An 18,731-nucleotide genomic window follows, 5' to 3' on the forward strand; every position below is an offset into this window, starting at 1 on the left:
TTCTGAACAGTTTGGTTGTTGGAAGAAATCATTAGGGCAGAGAACCGGTTGTTAAATTATTTGAATCCCACCACTGGTCATAAGGCAAAAAAATAAAAATAAAAATCCAGTGATGTCATAACTAAATCATCGTTATGTGATTCTTTAAAATAATTGCTAACCTTTTAAAAGCATGTTTTTTTCTTTTGGAGAAAAAAGGGAGTTGAGGGAGTTCCAATGAGGTCCAGACAAAATATAAAATCCTGCTGGATCAGTAATCTAGATTCAGGCTATTCTGTAAGAAAAGAACTCCCTTTTGCACCTTCCCCTTTCTAATGAGAAAACGTGCTATTGACAGGAATGCAACATAGCAGGTGACACAAGAGACAAAAATGGCTGTCTCTCTTTTTTCCCATGTGATTATTTTATTATGGACAGACAGAGGTAACAAGAGGAAAGAAGGTGGGAGACAGAGATTGAAAATACAGCTTTGTCTAGCTGGGTTTTTGCTTCACATTCTTTGATTGTCTATTTGTTGGGAAAATATTACACGTACAATCCCAAGTGAAAGTAAATCTGTCTGGAACAGAAAGGGGAGTGTAGACATCATCTAATACTCTGTCATGTTATCTCATAGACATGTAAAACTATCCCCATGGTGAAAACTTGAAAGTGGCAAAAAGCGGATAGAAAAACAGACGAGGTTTTCACACATTTATAGTCTCGAAATGGGTTAAGAAGCTTGTGAGAAGTTTTAGAGTTTTGGAGATGGATTCAGATCAGGAGAGGGAAAACAGCTAGTAAATGAAGATGGAATTAAGAAGGAATCAGGTTCCAGGTTCATTTAAGATTACTGAAGAGGAGTTGGCGTAGAAATCACCATGCAAAGAGAAGGACAGTGTGCCATCTCACTGGGTAAATCCTTAGAGGGATAAAGGGATTCAAGGCTACCAAAAAAGTAGATCAGAGTTGTGCTAGCCACAAGAGATTACCAGCAAATTGAACCCTTTGATTAATTCGTTGGGGAATTTAGAAATAGCTACACAGGAAGCGTTCGTTTAGGACAGACTTACTAACATGTTAGTGGAAGCAACATTATAGCAGGCAGGGAGATAGTTAATTTAGGAATGGTAAATCAATTAGGCCGTAAAAAAATTTCACTCCTTTGATGGCAGAAGCAAGAAAAAGATGGGGAAAATTAAGTTTGTTTTTATGCATTAACTGAATGCTACTTGCTTAGTTTCTATCCTTGACTGGCTATGTATAAACAAACATTTGCAAGAAGGGCTGTTGTGTGCATTGTCTGCCTGATGAATTCTAAGAACTTATGACAAAGTCCTGGAATTTCTAAATTCCAGGTTGGGAAAAGGGGAAATCATTAATGAAATGTTTTTCTTTATTCTCAGATATCCCTTACCTGAATATTTTCTTCTTCCCAATTTGTTTATTAATCCAACTGTTTCAGATACTTTAACAAATAAGATTGGGAGATTACCTGAGTGTGTATACAAGGCCCACAAGGCCTGTCTTCTGATAACTCAAGGATTTCTATGAGCAAAATGTCACAACTATTTTGTTTCAACTATTGCTATTCAATAGTTAGCCAAAGAGTTAACCAAAGACATTGCAATTTAAGGTGGCAAAATTTTTGTGAATTCAATTTGAACCCTTCAAGATATTTGGAGCTCATTTTATATTCACTGTAATTGCACTGATGAGTAGAATTCATTCGATAGTTGTTCATCTCAACACATTTATTTTTGAACTATAGGTGTTCTGTTTTAAATTAACATTAACACTGGATGTGAAATAGGAATACTTTGGGTAGATTTAAGGAGTTTGGATGAAGTTGTGTCCTCAATAGATGCATGCATGTGGGATATGTATAATATGTGTGTGCGCGTATGTCAGTGGTGGGTTGCCCCCGGTTTGGACCGGTAGTAAAACCGGCAAGAGGCTCCGCCCACTGACCTAGACATCATCAAAACTCTTCTGCACATGCGCGCGTGGGCACGATGTGAGCCAGTAGTAAAGGTAAGTAGAACCCACCCCTGGCGTAAACATTGATGAATTGAACGATCATTTGCATCTAATATTCTTCAGATAGGGGCTTAATCAAAAGAAACAAAAGAATATAGGTGCATTTCTGAGTGTCAGATTTTGTAGAGACACACGATAGGCATCTTAAACTATATGAAAGAAAGTCATGTAAAAGAGCAGAAATTTTTCAGAGACATTCCAGAAAAATAGAACAAGAAACAGTGGGTTTAAATTATAAGTAGATTTCAGCTGGAGATTGGGAAAAATATTCTAACAATAAGAATGGCTCAACAATGGATTAGATTTCCTCAGGAGATAGTAGATTCTCTTTCATTGGAGATATTTAAATGGAGACTGGATGCTCATTTGTCAGAGTTGTTATAGGAGGTGGTTCCTGCACCAGGTAGGAGGTTGGGTTAGATTATCTCTCAGAACCTTTCCATTCTATGTTCTTATGGTTTTGAAGCTCTGCGAATACAGAAAAGAAATACCCCACCACCACCACCACCACCACAACTCCAACTCTACACATACAAACACAATGCAGAACCACTAAAATTGGGGAAGTCCTGGCACTGACTGGAAACTAAAAGTTGTAACTATCATCCAACTATTAAGAAATGCTACTGAAGAAATCGGGGCTGCTTGAATACCATTTTAGATTGAATTGAAAACAGAAACAACAAGGGAGTGGTAAAGGGGAGAGGAGTAGAGAGAGGAAAGGAGTGGAGTAGGGAGGCAAGGAGAGAGGAGGAAAGAAGAAAGGGAAAAGGAGAGGAAGAAGGAAGGGGAAAGAAGAGTCGGAGAGAGGGTAAGAAAGGGAGGAAAAAGAGAGGAGAGGGGAAAGAGGAGAGGAAGTAGAAAAGGGAAGGAGAGGAGGAATGAGGAAAGTAGAAAGAGATAGAAGAAAGGAGAGAAGGGAAGAGGAAAAGTTGTATTAAAACAAAGAAAGGAAATGGTAAAAGAGCAGGCCCGAACAACTAACTAACTAACAAATGGAAGTTAAAAGATAAGAGGAATGAATAATGATTAATGATGGATAAGAGACTGTACATTTAAATATGCTGATGAAAAATAAAAATAAAGAACTTTTTTTTTAAAAAAAAGAAATGCTATTGGTCTATGCAATTACCAGCCCAAATTAGCCTTCCTTTTACTTTGATGTACTCAGGGTTGCAATGCAGGATATAAGGGCAAAAGTTCCGCTACCAAACTGAAATAAAGAAAGCACACAGTATTATCCACACAAATATAAGTTTTAATCAATAATTTGCTTTCCAGGAAACAAATACAAGGGAGGGAGGGAGGGAGGAAGGAAGGAAGGAAGGAAGGGAGGGGGGGACATCTCAAAGTAATCATGCAAAGAAACTCAGCAGTGGTTTCAGAGGGATGCTTTGCAACATGACCACAACATCCCCTTCTTGTGAACTGCTGGACTAATGCAGCAGTTTGCATATTTAAAACACTCACAAATCAAATATCAATATGATGGACCTGTCTACTATTTCTGACCGAGAGGCACAAAATCCATTCTCAGTTGAAGATTACCTTCATCCCAATATAACAAAATGCTTCCTCTATTGCTACCAATCTTATATATGTAGCACTTCTAAATTAAAAATTCAGGAGCTGCACTCTGATGGCTGTTGTCCTGAATGATAAACATTTCAGTGAAATGAATGCCAAGTCCATCCCCACCCACTACCCAGCAATGTATTGTGTCTCCTTAAGCCTCAGTACAGCTTCATTGTGTTGCCCAAGGAGTCGAAACAAATTCCTTGGAATATGTCTCTGCTCCAGCAACAGCTTTTTGTTCTTTGTTTTCATCATGAAAATATGAGCCATGACCACAGTTCTAATAAACAGCTATACTTTTGACAGCTGTATGAATATATGCATGGCGGTGGACATCTCTATATTAATCACTTTATAAAATTGTAGCCAGTCTGGGGGTTTTCTCTACTGAATTTGAAGTACTATCTGGGAGATTTGCTTCACATCATTGTTAGAAGACGAGGTTGTATTTTCTATGCCAATGTATTTTCTATGACCCCATCTTTCTTCTATTAACTCTATTAATAAACCTGTAATGGTCATCTATACAGCTATTTTGCCACGATTTCCTCCTACTCTAGAGAAAGAAGGCAATCCTCTTAGCATAGTGTTGCTCCAATAACATGACTGTTAAATGCATCTGGAACAGCCATGCTGTTCATACGGTTCCTTTGCATGACACTGTAAGGGCAGTGATTGGCATGGTTTTTTTGGCCAAAGTTTGAATGTCACCAACCATAGAAAAGGCCATCACTAATTTTCACACTGAACGGCTATGAATGATGGTGGCTATAGTGGGATAGCCTCATTTTTCCAAAACAATTATTGGCTTATCAACTGGATGCCCTCTAGGTGTTAGCAAATAATTAAAGTTGTTGATTCTCTTTCAGTTGCCACTGTTCACCCTTCCAGGTAGGCATTCAAGGATTTCACAAATGCCACTTAACTCTTTTTTTAAAATTTTAATTTTATTGAGTTTTTATAAGCCACTTTACTCTTGGGTGGTATAATGACAGAAACTTGAAAGTCGGTAAGGGTATACCTGTGTCCTCTTACATTAAACAGAATCAGGTTTATCCACTCATAAATTGAGCCATTTGAAAAACAAAAGTAAGAATGTGGCTGTAGAAACGAAGATTCTACTTTCCCCCTGCAGCCAAAACAGCATTGCAGAACAGGCTCTAAAATCACATTGAAGGGCCAACAGATAGGCTAAACTAATCATAGTTGAACAAATCACCATCTCAGCATGTGTCAGTTCATGCATCTTCTTCATGTGACATCAATCGACCAAATAAGCCTTTATCTGTTTTTCCAAGGAAAACACAGTTTTTATGCACTACCTGACTCTGTGGTCTCTTCCCAAAATCCCCAAAGCTTTAACCAAAGACTGTCTACTGTCGACCTCACCCCATTCCTAAGAGGTCTGTAAGGGGCGTGCATAAGAGCACAGATGTGCCTACTGTTCCTGTCCTATTGTTTCCTTTCATTATATCCAATTAATATAGTTATCACATACTTATGCTCATATATATGCTTATATATTGTATAGTTATTTCATGCTTATGCTTATATATACTGTTGTGACAAATAAATAAATAAATAAAAATATGCTGGAATGTTTGTATCAGCTTCAGCACTGGTGAGAAGTTGGAGCCTGTATTCTAAGGACATGTCTTCAATAAATAACATTAAAGCTGTAGAAAACAGGCTCTGTGAATGCGCCTACAAATTAGGCATTTGGAGAATCCCAAGGATTCTGCGAATCCATTGTTTTACGTACCTTTTAAAAATTTGGTCTATTGTCTGCTGTTTGATTTGAAGTGCTTGGTCCACTGACTGGTATAGTATTTTTACTCCATTGCTCTTTGTTTCAGTTTTTGTCATTTTCTTATTTCACACATGCTTCGACTGATTGATTGATTGATTGATTGATTGATTAATACTAATTTTGGATCTATATCCTGCCTTTCTTTCTTTGCTTAGAGTTGTTGCATTATACAGCAATTTCAATACAATTAAAATACAAATAACAGCCAGACATTAACATGAAATAAATTAAATAAATGAACAGTTCAAATGTTGGTGGAAGAAATGTGCCTTTGCCAACTTCCTAAACACTGAGAAAGTGGAGATGTGGGGAAGGAGGAAATGCAGAGGGGGAAAAATATATGTGTCTCCTCCTTCCTGTTTAAAGCCCACTGTCAGGCCTGGAAGCCATATTACCTTGGTGCCTTCAGGATCCAAGCCTGCCACAATCCTATTCTTGGGAAGTTGGCAGGGGGGATTGCATGAATGAAGTGGAATTAGCCATAATAAAATTTTGCAGAGAAGTTCAAGGCCATGGTGTCCGACAGCTGCGCTGAGAAGAAAGTGGAGGTTGTCTTCTGTATGTGAAGGAACTGATTGGAGCAGTGGTGGACATGTGGGAGAAGTGGGCAAGGTCTTGAACTTTCTTTTGGGTGAGGAAAACCCAGAAGCTCTCAGATTCAGGTTTTCCCAGATGTGCCAATATGACATCTCTAATAAAAGTTAGCTTTGAGGAATTGCAAGCCTTGGAGTTTGATTTCGTTTAGGGTGTTCCTTGGAACCCTGACACCCACCCTTTTCTAACCCTTTATGTAAGGGGTAGCTACATGTAAAGTGTGAAGTCCACGCCTGAGGGAAAATTGGAAGTGTGCAGAGCACTGTGGCATGAAGGGTGAAGAAAGTGAGGTCTATGAAGAACAGTAAGTGGTTGGAGACCTCTGCTAAATGTTGGGGAACCCAAGAGACTGGCAACAGCAACTCCGTGGCAGTGGGCGGATGAGAATGACTTTGGCTGGAGATTCACTGGACCAGGAGCAGTATGACAACTCATTGCAGAGGTGGGTTTCAGCAGGTTCTGACCAGTTCTGGAGAACTGGTAGCGGAAATTTTGAGTAGTTCGGAGAACCGGTAGTAAAAATTCTGACTGGCCCCACCCCCTTCTATTCTCTGCCTCCCAAGTCCCAGCGGATCGGGAGGAAATGGGGATTTTGCAGTAACCTTCCCCTGGAGCAGGGTGGGAATGAAGATTTTACAGTATCCTTCCCCTGCCACGCCCATGATGCCATGCCCACCAAGCCATGCCACACCCACCAAGCCACAGAAACCAGTAGTAAAATTTTTTGAAACCCACCACTGACTCATTGTGTGAGAAGGACAAAGGAATTGAGGATCTCAGATGTTGCTACAGCAGCATCTAGAAAAATGAGGTCCAGAATGCTGGCAAGCCTTTGATAGCCAGAAGAGGCAACACTAAGAATGTAAAGACAGGGAGCTGACAGGGACTACCGAGAAGACCAAAGACCCAACACGAGGCTTGAAGAAGCAACTCAGCATAGCAGCAGACCAGAAATGGAGGCTGCAAAACCGCCCCCTCTACCCAGCAACAGAAAGCCAAAGAAAAGCGTAGCACCTGCAAGCAATTAACAAGGGCCTTTGTGAGGGCTGGCGGAGGATGGAGAGGCAGGGAATGCAAGCACCAGCAGGAAGAACACAGATAAACAAGAATATGGCTGAAGTTAAGTCAAGCTACAGCAATAAGTAGAAATGTAAATTAAGAAGTCATAAAAGACACAGAACTAAGAAAAATAAGACATGAATTTACATACAGAAGGCAGAAAATCAATATAGCAATAAAAGGGGAAAGGAAGAATATAAACTGCAGTCAACTGAATGAAAGATAAATAAACTATTCTTTTACAAGCAGTCAGCTAAAGACACACAAGCTTAGCGTCTTTCAGCTTCTTAGGAAGAATGTTGAAGGCATTTAAATATTTTATTTATTTGGAGCCCACCTTTATTATTTTTAGATATAACTCAAGGCGACAAACATACCTAACACATATTCCTCCTTCTATTTTCTCCACAACAACCACCCTGTGAGTGAATGTGTGACTGGCCCAGGTCACTCGCTGACTTTCCTGACTAAGGCAGGACTAGAACTCGCAATTTCCCCCTTTCTAGTCTGGTGACTTAACCACTAGGCCAAGATCTGTGCTCTGTATTGTACCTGGAAGGTAACTGGCAGCCAAGGAGGGGGACTTCGATCATAGGAATTCTATAATCCCTGTACTTGGCACTGGCTTAGCTACCCATCCTGTACTAATAGCAATTTTTGGACACTTTTCAAAGATAACAGTGCAGCGCAGCATCAAGATAGATTGGATGATTGTTGCTAGGTATAGTCAGCTCAGAAAACGGTGTAGCTGATATATTACTGTAATTCTAGAAACAGACTTTCTGGCATAGCCACATTTCCAAATCAAGTGACATCTGGGATCAAGCATTTCTTATCTGATTGCACCGTGTTTATTTCTCATTTGTTCCACTTATTGGTAAATCACTCCAACTCTTGTTGTATGGAAGGTTCCTATTTTCAACTTTTATAACTTTTGCTGCTATCCCGGCACAATTTTGAGATCTTAAAAGTTTCTGGGCTGAGGTTATGATACTATTAAGAAGGCGTTCAAGGGACATAGTAATAGGACATAGTAATAAGAATTAGTTTAACTCGTGCTATCTCACTTCTGTTTCTTGCTTCTGCACTGATGCTAGGCACATCCTTGGAGAATAGATAAGGAGGACAGAAGCAGGAGCTGCCCAGGGTTAAACCAAAATAGATAAGGAGGGCACAAACACACAAGGCTACAAGGAATTCTCTATAGATAAGGAAGGCATGGACAAGGCATGCTCTATAGATAAGAAGAGCATAAGCAAGACATTGCCCAGGGTTGAGTAACAAACTTTCGTCACTGATTGGCTACATGAATGTATAAGATGTTTGCCACACTGTTCCCAGGCGTGGCCCTTCCTTGCATGCTTGCTGCCTGTATGCTGTGGAACTGTCCATTTTGGACCTTACATTTTAAAACTTAAGTTCACATCTTGGGTGGAGTTTTGTCTCATTTGGTCTACAGACTGTGGCTGGAGATGTCAGACCAATGTGTCTTATCTATGCAGTTTTAATCTTTGGCTGTCTGAAAGGAAAGCAAGCATTATCCTGCACTGAACATAGCCTAATTCTTTTTGGAAATCAGTATAATCCTAATGAAACTTATCTGTATTGTTCTTGTGCGCAAAACTAGATTTATAGATAGCCAACAAAGTTTGGTAACATTCATGCCTAAATCTGAATTGGGAAGCTCTGCCCGAACATTTTAGCTGGTGATTGAAAGAACTGTTTAAATTAATTTCCTATGAAAGTGTGGATATTTCTTCACAGCTCTTGGTATTGTTCGACTGAACTTTTGCGTAATCATTTTTATATGAACTTCCTGAAGGTTTCCCTTTTTCGTGAGGTTCATAGACCATCCATATTGCTTCTCATCAGGTCTCATCTGATTTGGAGGTTCAGTAACTAGATGGTTCTTTTTATTGTCATCATATTCATACTTTTTAGATAGTATTATATTGGCCTTATTCTTCTCTAACAATCAATCAGGATTGGGACAGGCAACTAATACTGTCAAAAAAATAAATATAAAACAGGCTGTCACTAAAGATTTCACTAGTTTTTCTACGAAAGATCTCAGTGCATTCCTAGAGTTCAAGGATATCAGAATTGTCATTACTATCTGTCTTCATACCGAATTTCTATTTTAGAAAAATAAGTTTTTTTTTAATTTAGATTAGCCAAGATTTTATTTCAGTCATTTAAAAAACATATTTTGCCAGTGTGAAAGATGACATCATCATTTGTTCTGTTAATATGTTTATTTCTCAGATTTTGTGACTTCTTTCAGTTTGTCAAGCAATTTAAAAAGCAATTTAAGCTTTACATGACAGCTCCTGCCCGAGCTTGCAGCGTAGAGGCGACACTAAGAAACTTGTAAAGTTTCAGATGAATATTGGGTGGGTGGGTGAGAGAAATTTGCTTTCCTTTCTTCCAAGCTGTACATGTTTATGTTTTGGGTTATTTTTTTAAAATCATCTTACTATCGTTGTGAAAATGATATTGTTACAGAAGACATATCTGTTGGCATGTATTCTGTACTTCAAAGAGATAGATGGAGATTGATGTGGAATTAAAAACAGATGAAGCCTCCTCTTTCAATGCTCCCCTTTGTTGACACGTCACGTAAAATGACATGAGGTGGCAAAGGACAAAATGAATTTTTTTTAAAATTTGAATTTATATCCCGCCCTTCTCCGAAGACTCAGGGCGGCTTACATTGTGTAAGGCAATAGTCTCATCCTATTTGTATATTTATATACAAAGTCAACTTATTGCCCCCCCAACAATCTGGGTCCTCATTTTACCTACCTTATAAAGGATGGAAGGCTGAGTCAACCCTGGGCCCGGTGGGACTCGAGCCTGCAGTAATTGTAACCGCAGGCAGCTGTGTGTTAATAACAGGCTACATTAGCCTGGTGAGCCACTTCCCAGAATGAAAGAAAGATATGAGGAAACATAGAGGAAGAAACTGAAATTTAAATAGGTAGATTTTTGAAGTGAACAATCATAACTGTATCAGTGGTGGCAGCAGCGGGAGGGTCTGCCCACCCACCCTGATGTCATCACGGATGTTCTGCACATGCAGAAAAGCACTACGCACGAGCTCACAGTTCCAAACTGGTAGCCAAGGTAAATGGAACCCATACTGAACTGGCATGCTTTTAATATACAAGGGAGGGAAAGCGTTATAAACATCACTGAAGTGTAAAAGAATTCTGCAGCAATTGTTCAACTTCTCTCTCCCAGAGGAGTCATTGGAGACCCACAATAATCACAACATTACATACTTTTTGTCCATAATTCCAAATCTTTGTCCTTTCCAAAGATGGCATATTTGAGTGGAAAATGATAAGTTTTTGAAGGCACATTGGGTGACCATATAGATGTCTCAACCATTCATATGGAAGGAAGGAAGGAAGGAAGGAAGGAAGGAAGGAAGGAAGGAAGGAAGGAAGGAAGGAAGGAAGGAAGGAAGGAAGGACAAATATATTTACATAACTCAGCAGTTTTTGTAATTGTTTAGGGAAGGGGAAGAATTACTCTCAGGGCATCTGCCACTAGGGTTATGAATTAAATGGACTGGAAGAAGAAAATATTTACTCTAAATTTCTTCCCCTTATTTTGACAGGCTTCATGGTACTCTAAGCTTCCTATCATTACTACTTTCTTTTTTGACAGCTTAGTCTACCACTCCTGAGTGCAGGGATACATCATCTGGGTCCATAAGAAATGGTAAATTGAAACAGTGACAAGTTGAAACCCTCAGGCAGCTGGAAGAAAAAGAACAGGGATCTGTCAATGATGTTTAAAAGACGTAAGTTCTACCTCTGGCACAAATTGCCAAATCCATGATATTTTTGACGCCTAGCAAAAAGGTTGTCTCACCTGTGCCCATCACCTGAGGAATCAGCTAAAACAACTACTTTTGCTTTTGCTTTTGCCTGAAAAGAGGAACCATCCATATACTTGACTGAAAGCCTTTCTCAACTCTAGCTTAGCCAAAAACGAAAAATGAAGAAACAGAGCTTTCCTTGGACTAAAATACATGACTTTTCTCAGACATATTTTGAGTTTTCCTGCATAAATATATTCAAAGTTGCCAGTTTTATTCAAATAAAGCTACTTGTTGTGCCTCGCTCGCCCCCCTCTCCGCAGCCGGGCCCCTCTCATCTCCTGCTGGATGCTGATAGTGCAGAAGAATGTCCTGGCATGCCTCCAGCCCCCAGTCCTGGCACCATGCCCGGACAAACGGAGCAGCTGGGCCCCTCCCCCACAGCATGTGAGCCTGGGGAGTGTGAAGCCAGTCAGGAGCTGGAATTACCAGCAGCTGGAGGCTGGAGGGACCCACGCTTCCGGAGAGTGGAGAGGCGACGTCAGCAAAAGGAAGGGAAGGGCAGGCCTGGATAAGTGCTGAGTCATGGAGCCACACCCCGTGGCCTATATAAAGGATCTGCTTTCTGGCATTCTTTGAGTCAGGCAAAGTCTAAATTGGATTGCTGAAGTCACATCCTGGTCTCCTGGCCGCCCTGAGAACTCTGACAGAACTTTGGCAAAGCTGCAGAGGCACGCTTGATACGGACTTCCCCGACCCGGCCATCAGAGGAGGACACGACACTACTTGTGGTGTTCAGGATTAAATGCATGCTGGAAATATTTATCAAATTGTTTTCATTTTGCACATAATTTCCCATTCCCTGGGAAACATTTTTGTCCTTGTGATATTTTCAATACTCAAAAATATAGATAGATCTCTAATGAGGACACATATTTTCAGTTATCAGATGAAGTAGTGAAAGAGCTTCATTTTCAACTGAAAATATTAGTTTTATTAATTTTGGAGGGAACAGAGAAATGTAGTCCAATGGGGTTATCAAGCAGCGCACAGCTGGCAAGTTCAATGAAGCAAGAGCTGCATAGATTTCAGTAAGTCATGCTAGCCTGGGGTGGATATCGAATTTTGGACATAGCAAAGGAATTCTACAGCCTCATGTGTACAGAGTTTAAGTTGCTTTCATTGAATAATTTTACACTTGGACTAAGTTGCCATTTGGAAGATAAGGTAGCAATTGGCTCAGTCTTCTCTCTTGACTGTTCATGTCTGCTTTCTCTCCCATTCCTTTCTCAGCCTTATCACCATCTCTTACAAAAGCAGCCTTCTTTCTCTTCCCCAGCAAGTTCCCTGGGAATTATTTTACATCAAACATGACCCTTCCCTCCTTCCTTCCTTCCTTCCTTCCTTCCTTCCTTCCTTCCTTCCTTCCTTCCTTCCTTCCATCCATCCATCCATAGTAATTTTGGGAGGGACAAGAACCATTATTCATGGACAATGATGCAAAGTGGATAGGATACTATCAAGGTACAGAGCTGGAAATTTTAAGTGAGGGGGAAGGAGATGTTTGTGTTTTGTGCTCAAGTATTTCTCACAAAATGAAAGTTTCCATAAAAGTGGGGGGGAAATGAAAGACAATAAGCTATTGAAAATGAAACATTTGGAGATCTTTGTGGTAGGGAAAAATGTAAAAAAGAAGAACCGTTATTCAAAACCTGTCAGCCCTTCAAATTAGGCCAGGTCAAGAAGCAGATTCCACAAAAATAGTGGAACTCTACTTTATTAATTTAGGCAAAATAACAGATTATTGAAAGCCTGTAAGTGTTTTACCTTCCCTCCCTCTTATACCAAAGAAAATCAAGGTGGAGCAATTTTGAATTTCTTTCTCCCACTATCTTGTTTTTCCAGACAAAGTTCATGTTGTCTTAATGGTTGCCATGCGTCCTCTCCAAGGTCAACCTTGTGCTTCTCTATTAATCCACAACATATGTTATAAACTAATAAAAAAAGTTGTTACATAAAGTAAAATCATACTACTAGCTCATGATGCTTCCTTTTACCAGAAGGTGTTTATATAATCCATCTTTAGTACTCAATTTAGCACATTTTGTTCATTTATGCAACCTGTCCAGAGAACATTGGTTGGTTTTAAAATTTGCTCTGCTATTTTAAGGGCAAAGTGAAATGGAAATTATCTTCAAAAAATAATGTGAGGTGTTTGTGATACAAGAAAATGAAGATAAGCCTAAACTGTGGTCTTGGTTTTCCAGAAGAGTTCTCGGTTCTAAACTCTAGATTTATAGCAGTAACAAGCTCAGTGGTTTTACCTTTCTTTCTCCTCTTTGTCCCGATATGACAGCAAGCAAAGCAGTGGTGGGTTGTCCCCGGTTTGAACCGGTTCTTGCGAACTGGTAGTAAAACCGGGGGGGGAGGCTCCGCCCACTGACCCCGACATCATCAGGAAGCTTCTGCGCGATCCCGCTGCAAACCGGTAGTAAAGGTAAGTAGAACCCACCCCTGAAGCAAAGGTACATGACTTACCTCCCAATCAGTAGAAGCTCTCTAAACACTCCCATGCGTCTCATAGCCATGAGGATTCCCCTGACAGTCATCCCTTCGCAGAAACAAACCACAACTCTGGCCTTTGGCAACCTGTCCCGGAGCTTCTGTAACAGCTTCTCAAAGCTTTTTTCTCCCGCATTGCTGTAGATCTTGTCTGAATGAGCAATGCAAAGGCCTTCCTGCGCAGCCAGTTCCTTGAAAGCTTCCATGCCACTCTCTCCATAGTTTCCTAAACAAAAGGGGAAAAATAAAGGAGAATATTTGTAGCTCAGGGTTGACCTGAAGGGTCCCTGGTGCTCTCTGACCTTGTTTGTTTTCTTGCAGACCTTTCATTACCCAAACTAGGGAACATCATCAATGCTAGTAAGGAGTGCGGTTTGCTGTCAGTTTATGTTCTAGTGGCTTGCCTTCCAGTGTTGGTGGGGGTTGGTTGGGCTGTTTGCCGTTGGCTTCTTTGGCTGTTTCTTGATTGGGATGTTGTTTACTTGATTGTTGGTCTGATGTTAACCTTTGAGTTAATATATGCTGATTTGGGTGCTGATTATTGGTGGAGAGTCTTCTTGTTCTTTTTTGGGCTGGTTGATTGTCTCCTGCATAACAGATGTTGTTAATGTCTACGTGTCCATTGATGGCTGGATTTGTCAGAGTGCCAGGCATCTAGAAATTCCCTGGTGTTTTTGGACTTGGTTTGGTCTGGAATGGTCACATTTTTCCAAGTGAAACTATATTTAAATATGCCTACGTGTTGTGAAATTAAAGAATTTTCAACAAGTCTCTGGACTGTTAGTTGGTGTTCGTGGATGTGTTTTGCCAGTTGTTTACCTGTTTGTCATATACATATATATATATATATATGAATAAAAATGTAGGTCTTTGGTTATTCGGGTTTTCTCCTGCGTAAAATTGGAAGTGTCTTGGCGACGTTTTGACGAAATCCCATTCGTCATCTTCAGGCTAGGTGTTTACAGCTTCGTGCTTCTAGGAGAAATATGTGATCGCAGCTGTTTCTTCCTTTTAACTGCTAGTGGGGGTTTGAACTGATTGGGTGGGAGCTTGGCTGTGCTCTGATTGGATGGGGTTTTTTTGTGTGCTCTGATTGGATGGGGGTGTGTCCTGTTTGGGTGGGGGCTTCATGTTTATGAAGCTGTAAACACCTAGCCTGAAGATGACGAATGGGATTTCGTCGAAACGTCGCCAAGACACTTCCAATTTTACGCGGGAGAAAACCTGAATAACCAAAGACCTACATACAAACACCCACGAAAACCTCAGAAAACAAATATATATATATAGTGGCTATTTGTAGAAACCTGACAATTTCTAGAAGTCTTGCACTCTGATAAACCATCCATCAATAGATATAGAGAAAATAGCAACATCTATAGACTATGCAAAAGAGACTATCTCCCAGCCCCGAAAGGAACAAAATGACCCAGGCACCTCTCCACCAGCAATCAGCACCCAGATCAGCAGAGATTAACTCCAAGGTTAACATCAGACCAACAATCAAATAAGCAATACCCCAATCAAGAAACTGCCAAAGAGCCATTAGTAAACAGCCCAGCCACAGAATCTCTAATATCATCCCCACCAACACTGACAGTCAAGCTGCTTGAATATAAACTGACAACAAACCACACTCCTTACCAGCACTGATGATGTTACCTAGTTTGGATAATGAAACATCTGTAAGAGAACAAGTAAGTTCAGAGAGCACCAAGGACCCATCCCCAAAGAGGAAAAGATTGTCACTATTTTTCCAATGCACCTGAGAGGCTTCAAAATGACCAAGGTTGTATCTGCTCCGCTCACTGCATATATCTTAGCTAATTAAAACAAATCTACCAAATAATTCACTCCTCTATAGTTTATTTAAGAGGGATGTGGTGGCTCAGTGGCTAAGACTCTGAGCTTGTCGATCGAAAGGTTGGCAGTTCAGCGGTTCGAATCCCTAGTGCTGCGTAACGGGGTGAGCTCCCATTACTTGTCCCAGCTTCTGCCAACCTAGCAGTTCGAAAGCATGTTAAAAAATGCAAGTACAAAAATAGGGACCACCTTTGGTGGGAAGGTAACAGCGTTCCGTGCACCTTTGGTGTTTAGTCATGCTGGCCACATGACCACGGAGACATCTTTGGACAGCGCTGGCACCTCAGCATTGAAATGGAGATGAGCACCACCCCGTAGAGTCGGGAACGACTAGCACATACGTGCGATGGGAACCTTTACCTTTACCTGTAGTTTATCTGAGACCTAGGGGAGCAGCACTTTCTAAACTAAATCTTCTTGGCTAGACTAGCAGTACATCTCAGATAGATCACAGAGGCTATATTGCTCAAATTATTTCACTACCACCGCCCTGAGTCCTTCGGGAGAAGGGCGGTATACAAATTAAAACATTATTATTATTATTATTATTATTAAGAGCAATGGTTGGAAAGCGAAGAAGGCAAACAGTTAGCATTATTTTATTTTTACTTAGTCTGAGACTCTGTCATTTCCAGCCTAGTTGAAAGGAGAAGTTAGCATTCTATTGTTAGCAGAGGCCCCTGAAAACAAACATTTGGGGAAAGGGGACATGAAGGTTAACCAAAAGCAAGGTTTTCACTTACGCTCGGGTCTTGTTAATTCTGTGGAGACAGAAATCAATGGGGCCGCCAGCTATTAGGGCACTAGGAACACACAGTGAAGTAGGAACAAAGACTGTCAATATTCCAAGAGGCCCCATTCGTCTCTTTCTTCGTAAATTGCTGTTTGCAAGAGAGCATTATTCAAGGTATTGTTCCACCTGGTTTAAAACTTGCAAGTTGCTCAGCTGTGCTTTTTAGCTTTGTTTGGCAATCCTTCAGGCACCTTCAGAAGTCTTTGTTTTGGGAAATTGGCTCTCTCAAATTGTTTCTTTTGGTGTGAAATTAATAAGAGCAAAAGCAATTTTTATGCTTTCTGTGGGGCTTTGTAGAATGAGTGGTGTGGCTTTGAGTCATAAATTAAATGCAAAAGCAACAGTATAGTGATTTCCCCCCTCCCCCACTTTTTTCTCCCAAGCATGGACTCACTATATATTTGTAGGTAACTTAAGAACACACAAGAGAAGAAAATGATACCACATGGAAAGTATCCTCTCCTGAAATACACGGAACCTTTGCAATTTATCAGAAGAGTTTTTGCATTCCTAGCTGTAGTAACATGGTTCCTCATGTTTCTGTACATGCTCACAGGTTATGGAAAGCACCTATTTCCAGTGATGAAATGTAAAATTTGTTATGTTCTGTGGGTGTGGCTTGGGGGGGGGTAATGTGACTGGGTGGACGTGGCCAATTTTTTTTTTTTACTTTTAAAAGCATTTTTTGTACAACCTCTTCGGCCGAATAGGTTGTAAAAAAATGCTTTTAAAAGGGTCTGCTGATCCCAGCTGAGAGGCATTTGTTTTCTTTTAAAAGCATTTTTTTTGCCTTTAAAAGAAAAAAAAGCCTCTGACGATCAGGCAACTCAGCTGGGATCGTCAGAGCCTTTTAAAAGCATTTTTTACAACCTCTTCAGCTGAAGAGGTTGTAGAAAAAATGCTTTTAAGAGGCTCTGACGATCCCAGCTGAGCCGTTCGATCATCAGAAGCTTTTTTTTTAACTTTTAAAAGCATTTTTTCAGCCGAAGAAAAAAAGCTTTTAAAAGTAAAAAAACAACAACAACCTCTGATGATCACGCGGCTCAGCTGGGCATGGGGAGGGGCAGGGATTTTTGCTACCGGTTCTCTGAACCACCCACTGCCATTGCTACCGGATCGGGTGATCTGGTCCGAACCGGGAGCATTTTACCCCTGCCTATTTCCCTTCTCCCCACTGTCTATCTATCCATGTTCGTTCAAGCATTGTGCCTGCAGCTAACAGATGAACTGAGGCAAAGCAACTAGCTCCAATTTTCACCTTCCAATATTCAAAACTGAAGATCTGAAGCGGGTCACCAGAATATAGCTGAGGCTGGAGCCCAGGCTGCCCAATGCATGTCCTCTGTGAGATATACCTAGCAATAGCAATAGCTCTTAGACTTATATACTGCCCATAGTGCTTTACAGCACTCTCTGGGTGGTTTAAAATGTCCCACAAATATTGCTCCCACAGTCTCATTTTTCTGACCTTAGAAGGATGGAAGGCTGAGTTAATCCTGAGCCTCATCAGGATCGAACTCTAGGCTGTGGGCAGAGTTTTCCTGCAATACTGCATTCTAACCAATGTATCATTAGGGCTCCTACATCCTGAATTTCGCATTTAAGGCCCTATTTCTAGAAATCATTCCACTGAATTCTAGGGACAACTCAGGAATAAAATGATTTGATTTCCAAATGATTTCAGAATAATCAGAATAATACAGAATAGTTCATCGCCCTTATCACATCTTAATAGCAAGATCTTTTTAAAAGCTTTCATCTCTCCACATATGTATATTGTAATGAGCCCTAATCTCTTACATGCTGCCAGAAGGGGGTATACTCCAGTTTCCTTCTTTTAAATCTTGTCCCCTTGTTGGACCTAGGAAGTATACCTTTGCTCTAGTTGCCCCATTCTTTGGAATAACCTCACCTCCACCCAATGTATGACAGATTCCCCAACTCTTCTCTCCTTCAGAAAGCTGTTAAGTCCTCATGATGTTTAAGGGCCAGTTGAGTGACAGTTCTCTTTTGATTGTCTTGCTATCTGCTTGGCCACCATTTTCTTTTTGCATTTAGATGTTACGTTTGTCTATTATTATATGATTTTTTTACAGTGTCATTCAGTCATATGATTGTGATTTGCGATCTTCCCAGATGCCTTGTGACAAGCAAAGTCAATCCGAGATTCACTTTACACCTATGTGATTCCCTTAATGATCTTCTGATTCCCTTAACAACCATGGTGATTCACTTAAATGACTGCCATTATAAGGTTATAAAATTAGGCCTGGTCACATGATGACTTGCTTAACAACCACATTGCTTAGCAACCAAAATTCTGGTCCTTGTTATAATTGAAGTTTGCCTGTAAGCATCATGCAACGATGCTGTTGAACTAATGTAGATTTCCAGTGCTAACATATCTTTCATGATTTGCTAGGAAAAAGGCATTATCTTATTTTTGCCCAGCAACTAAGGCAGAGACTGGATTAGTTTGTACAATTAGTCTTGTCAGTATGAATGTTATTTATATAAATCCTTATGAGCACCATCTAGTGGGCAAAATGTAACCATTAAGCCGAGTTTATTATTACTAGAGAAATACTTACAAGGTGAAATATTTATATGACCTGAAGAGAAACCAG

The 18,731-nt window shown here is 40.4% G+C and overlaps 1 protein-coding gene across 3 annotated transcripts in view; it reads right to left on the minus strand.

Annotated features, from left to right (window-relative positions):
* Positions 1–18,731, minus strand: part of GRM1 (glutamate metabotropic receptor 1) — a 250,185-nt gene that overhangs the window by 164,397 nt on the left and 67,057 nt on the right. For all 3 annotated transcript variants that reach the window (XM_058170100.1, XM_058170108.1, XM_058170116.1), the window contains exon 2: positions 13,425–13,674. In XM_058170100.1, the coding sequence (XP_058026083.1) occupies positions 13,425–13,674 (250 nt within the window). The remainder of the gene's footprint in view (positions 1–13,424; positions 13,675–18,731) is intronic.

Source organism: Ahaetulla prasina, chromosome 1, assembly GCF_028640845.1.
Source record: "Ahaetulla prasina isolate Xishuangbanna chromosome 1, ASM2864084v1, whole genome shotgun sequence".
In the NCBI taxonomy this organism is placed as follows: domain Eukaryota; kingdom Metazoa; phylum Chordata; class Lepidosauria; order Squamata; family Colubridae; genus Ahaetulla; species Ahaetulla prasina.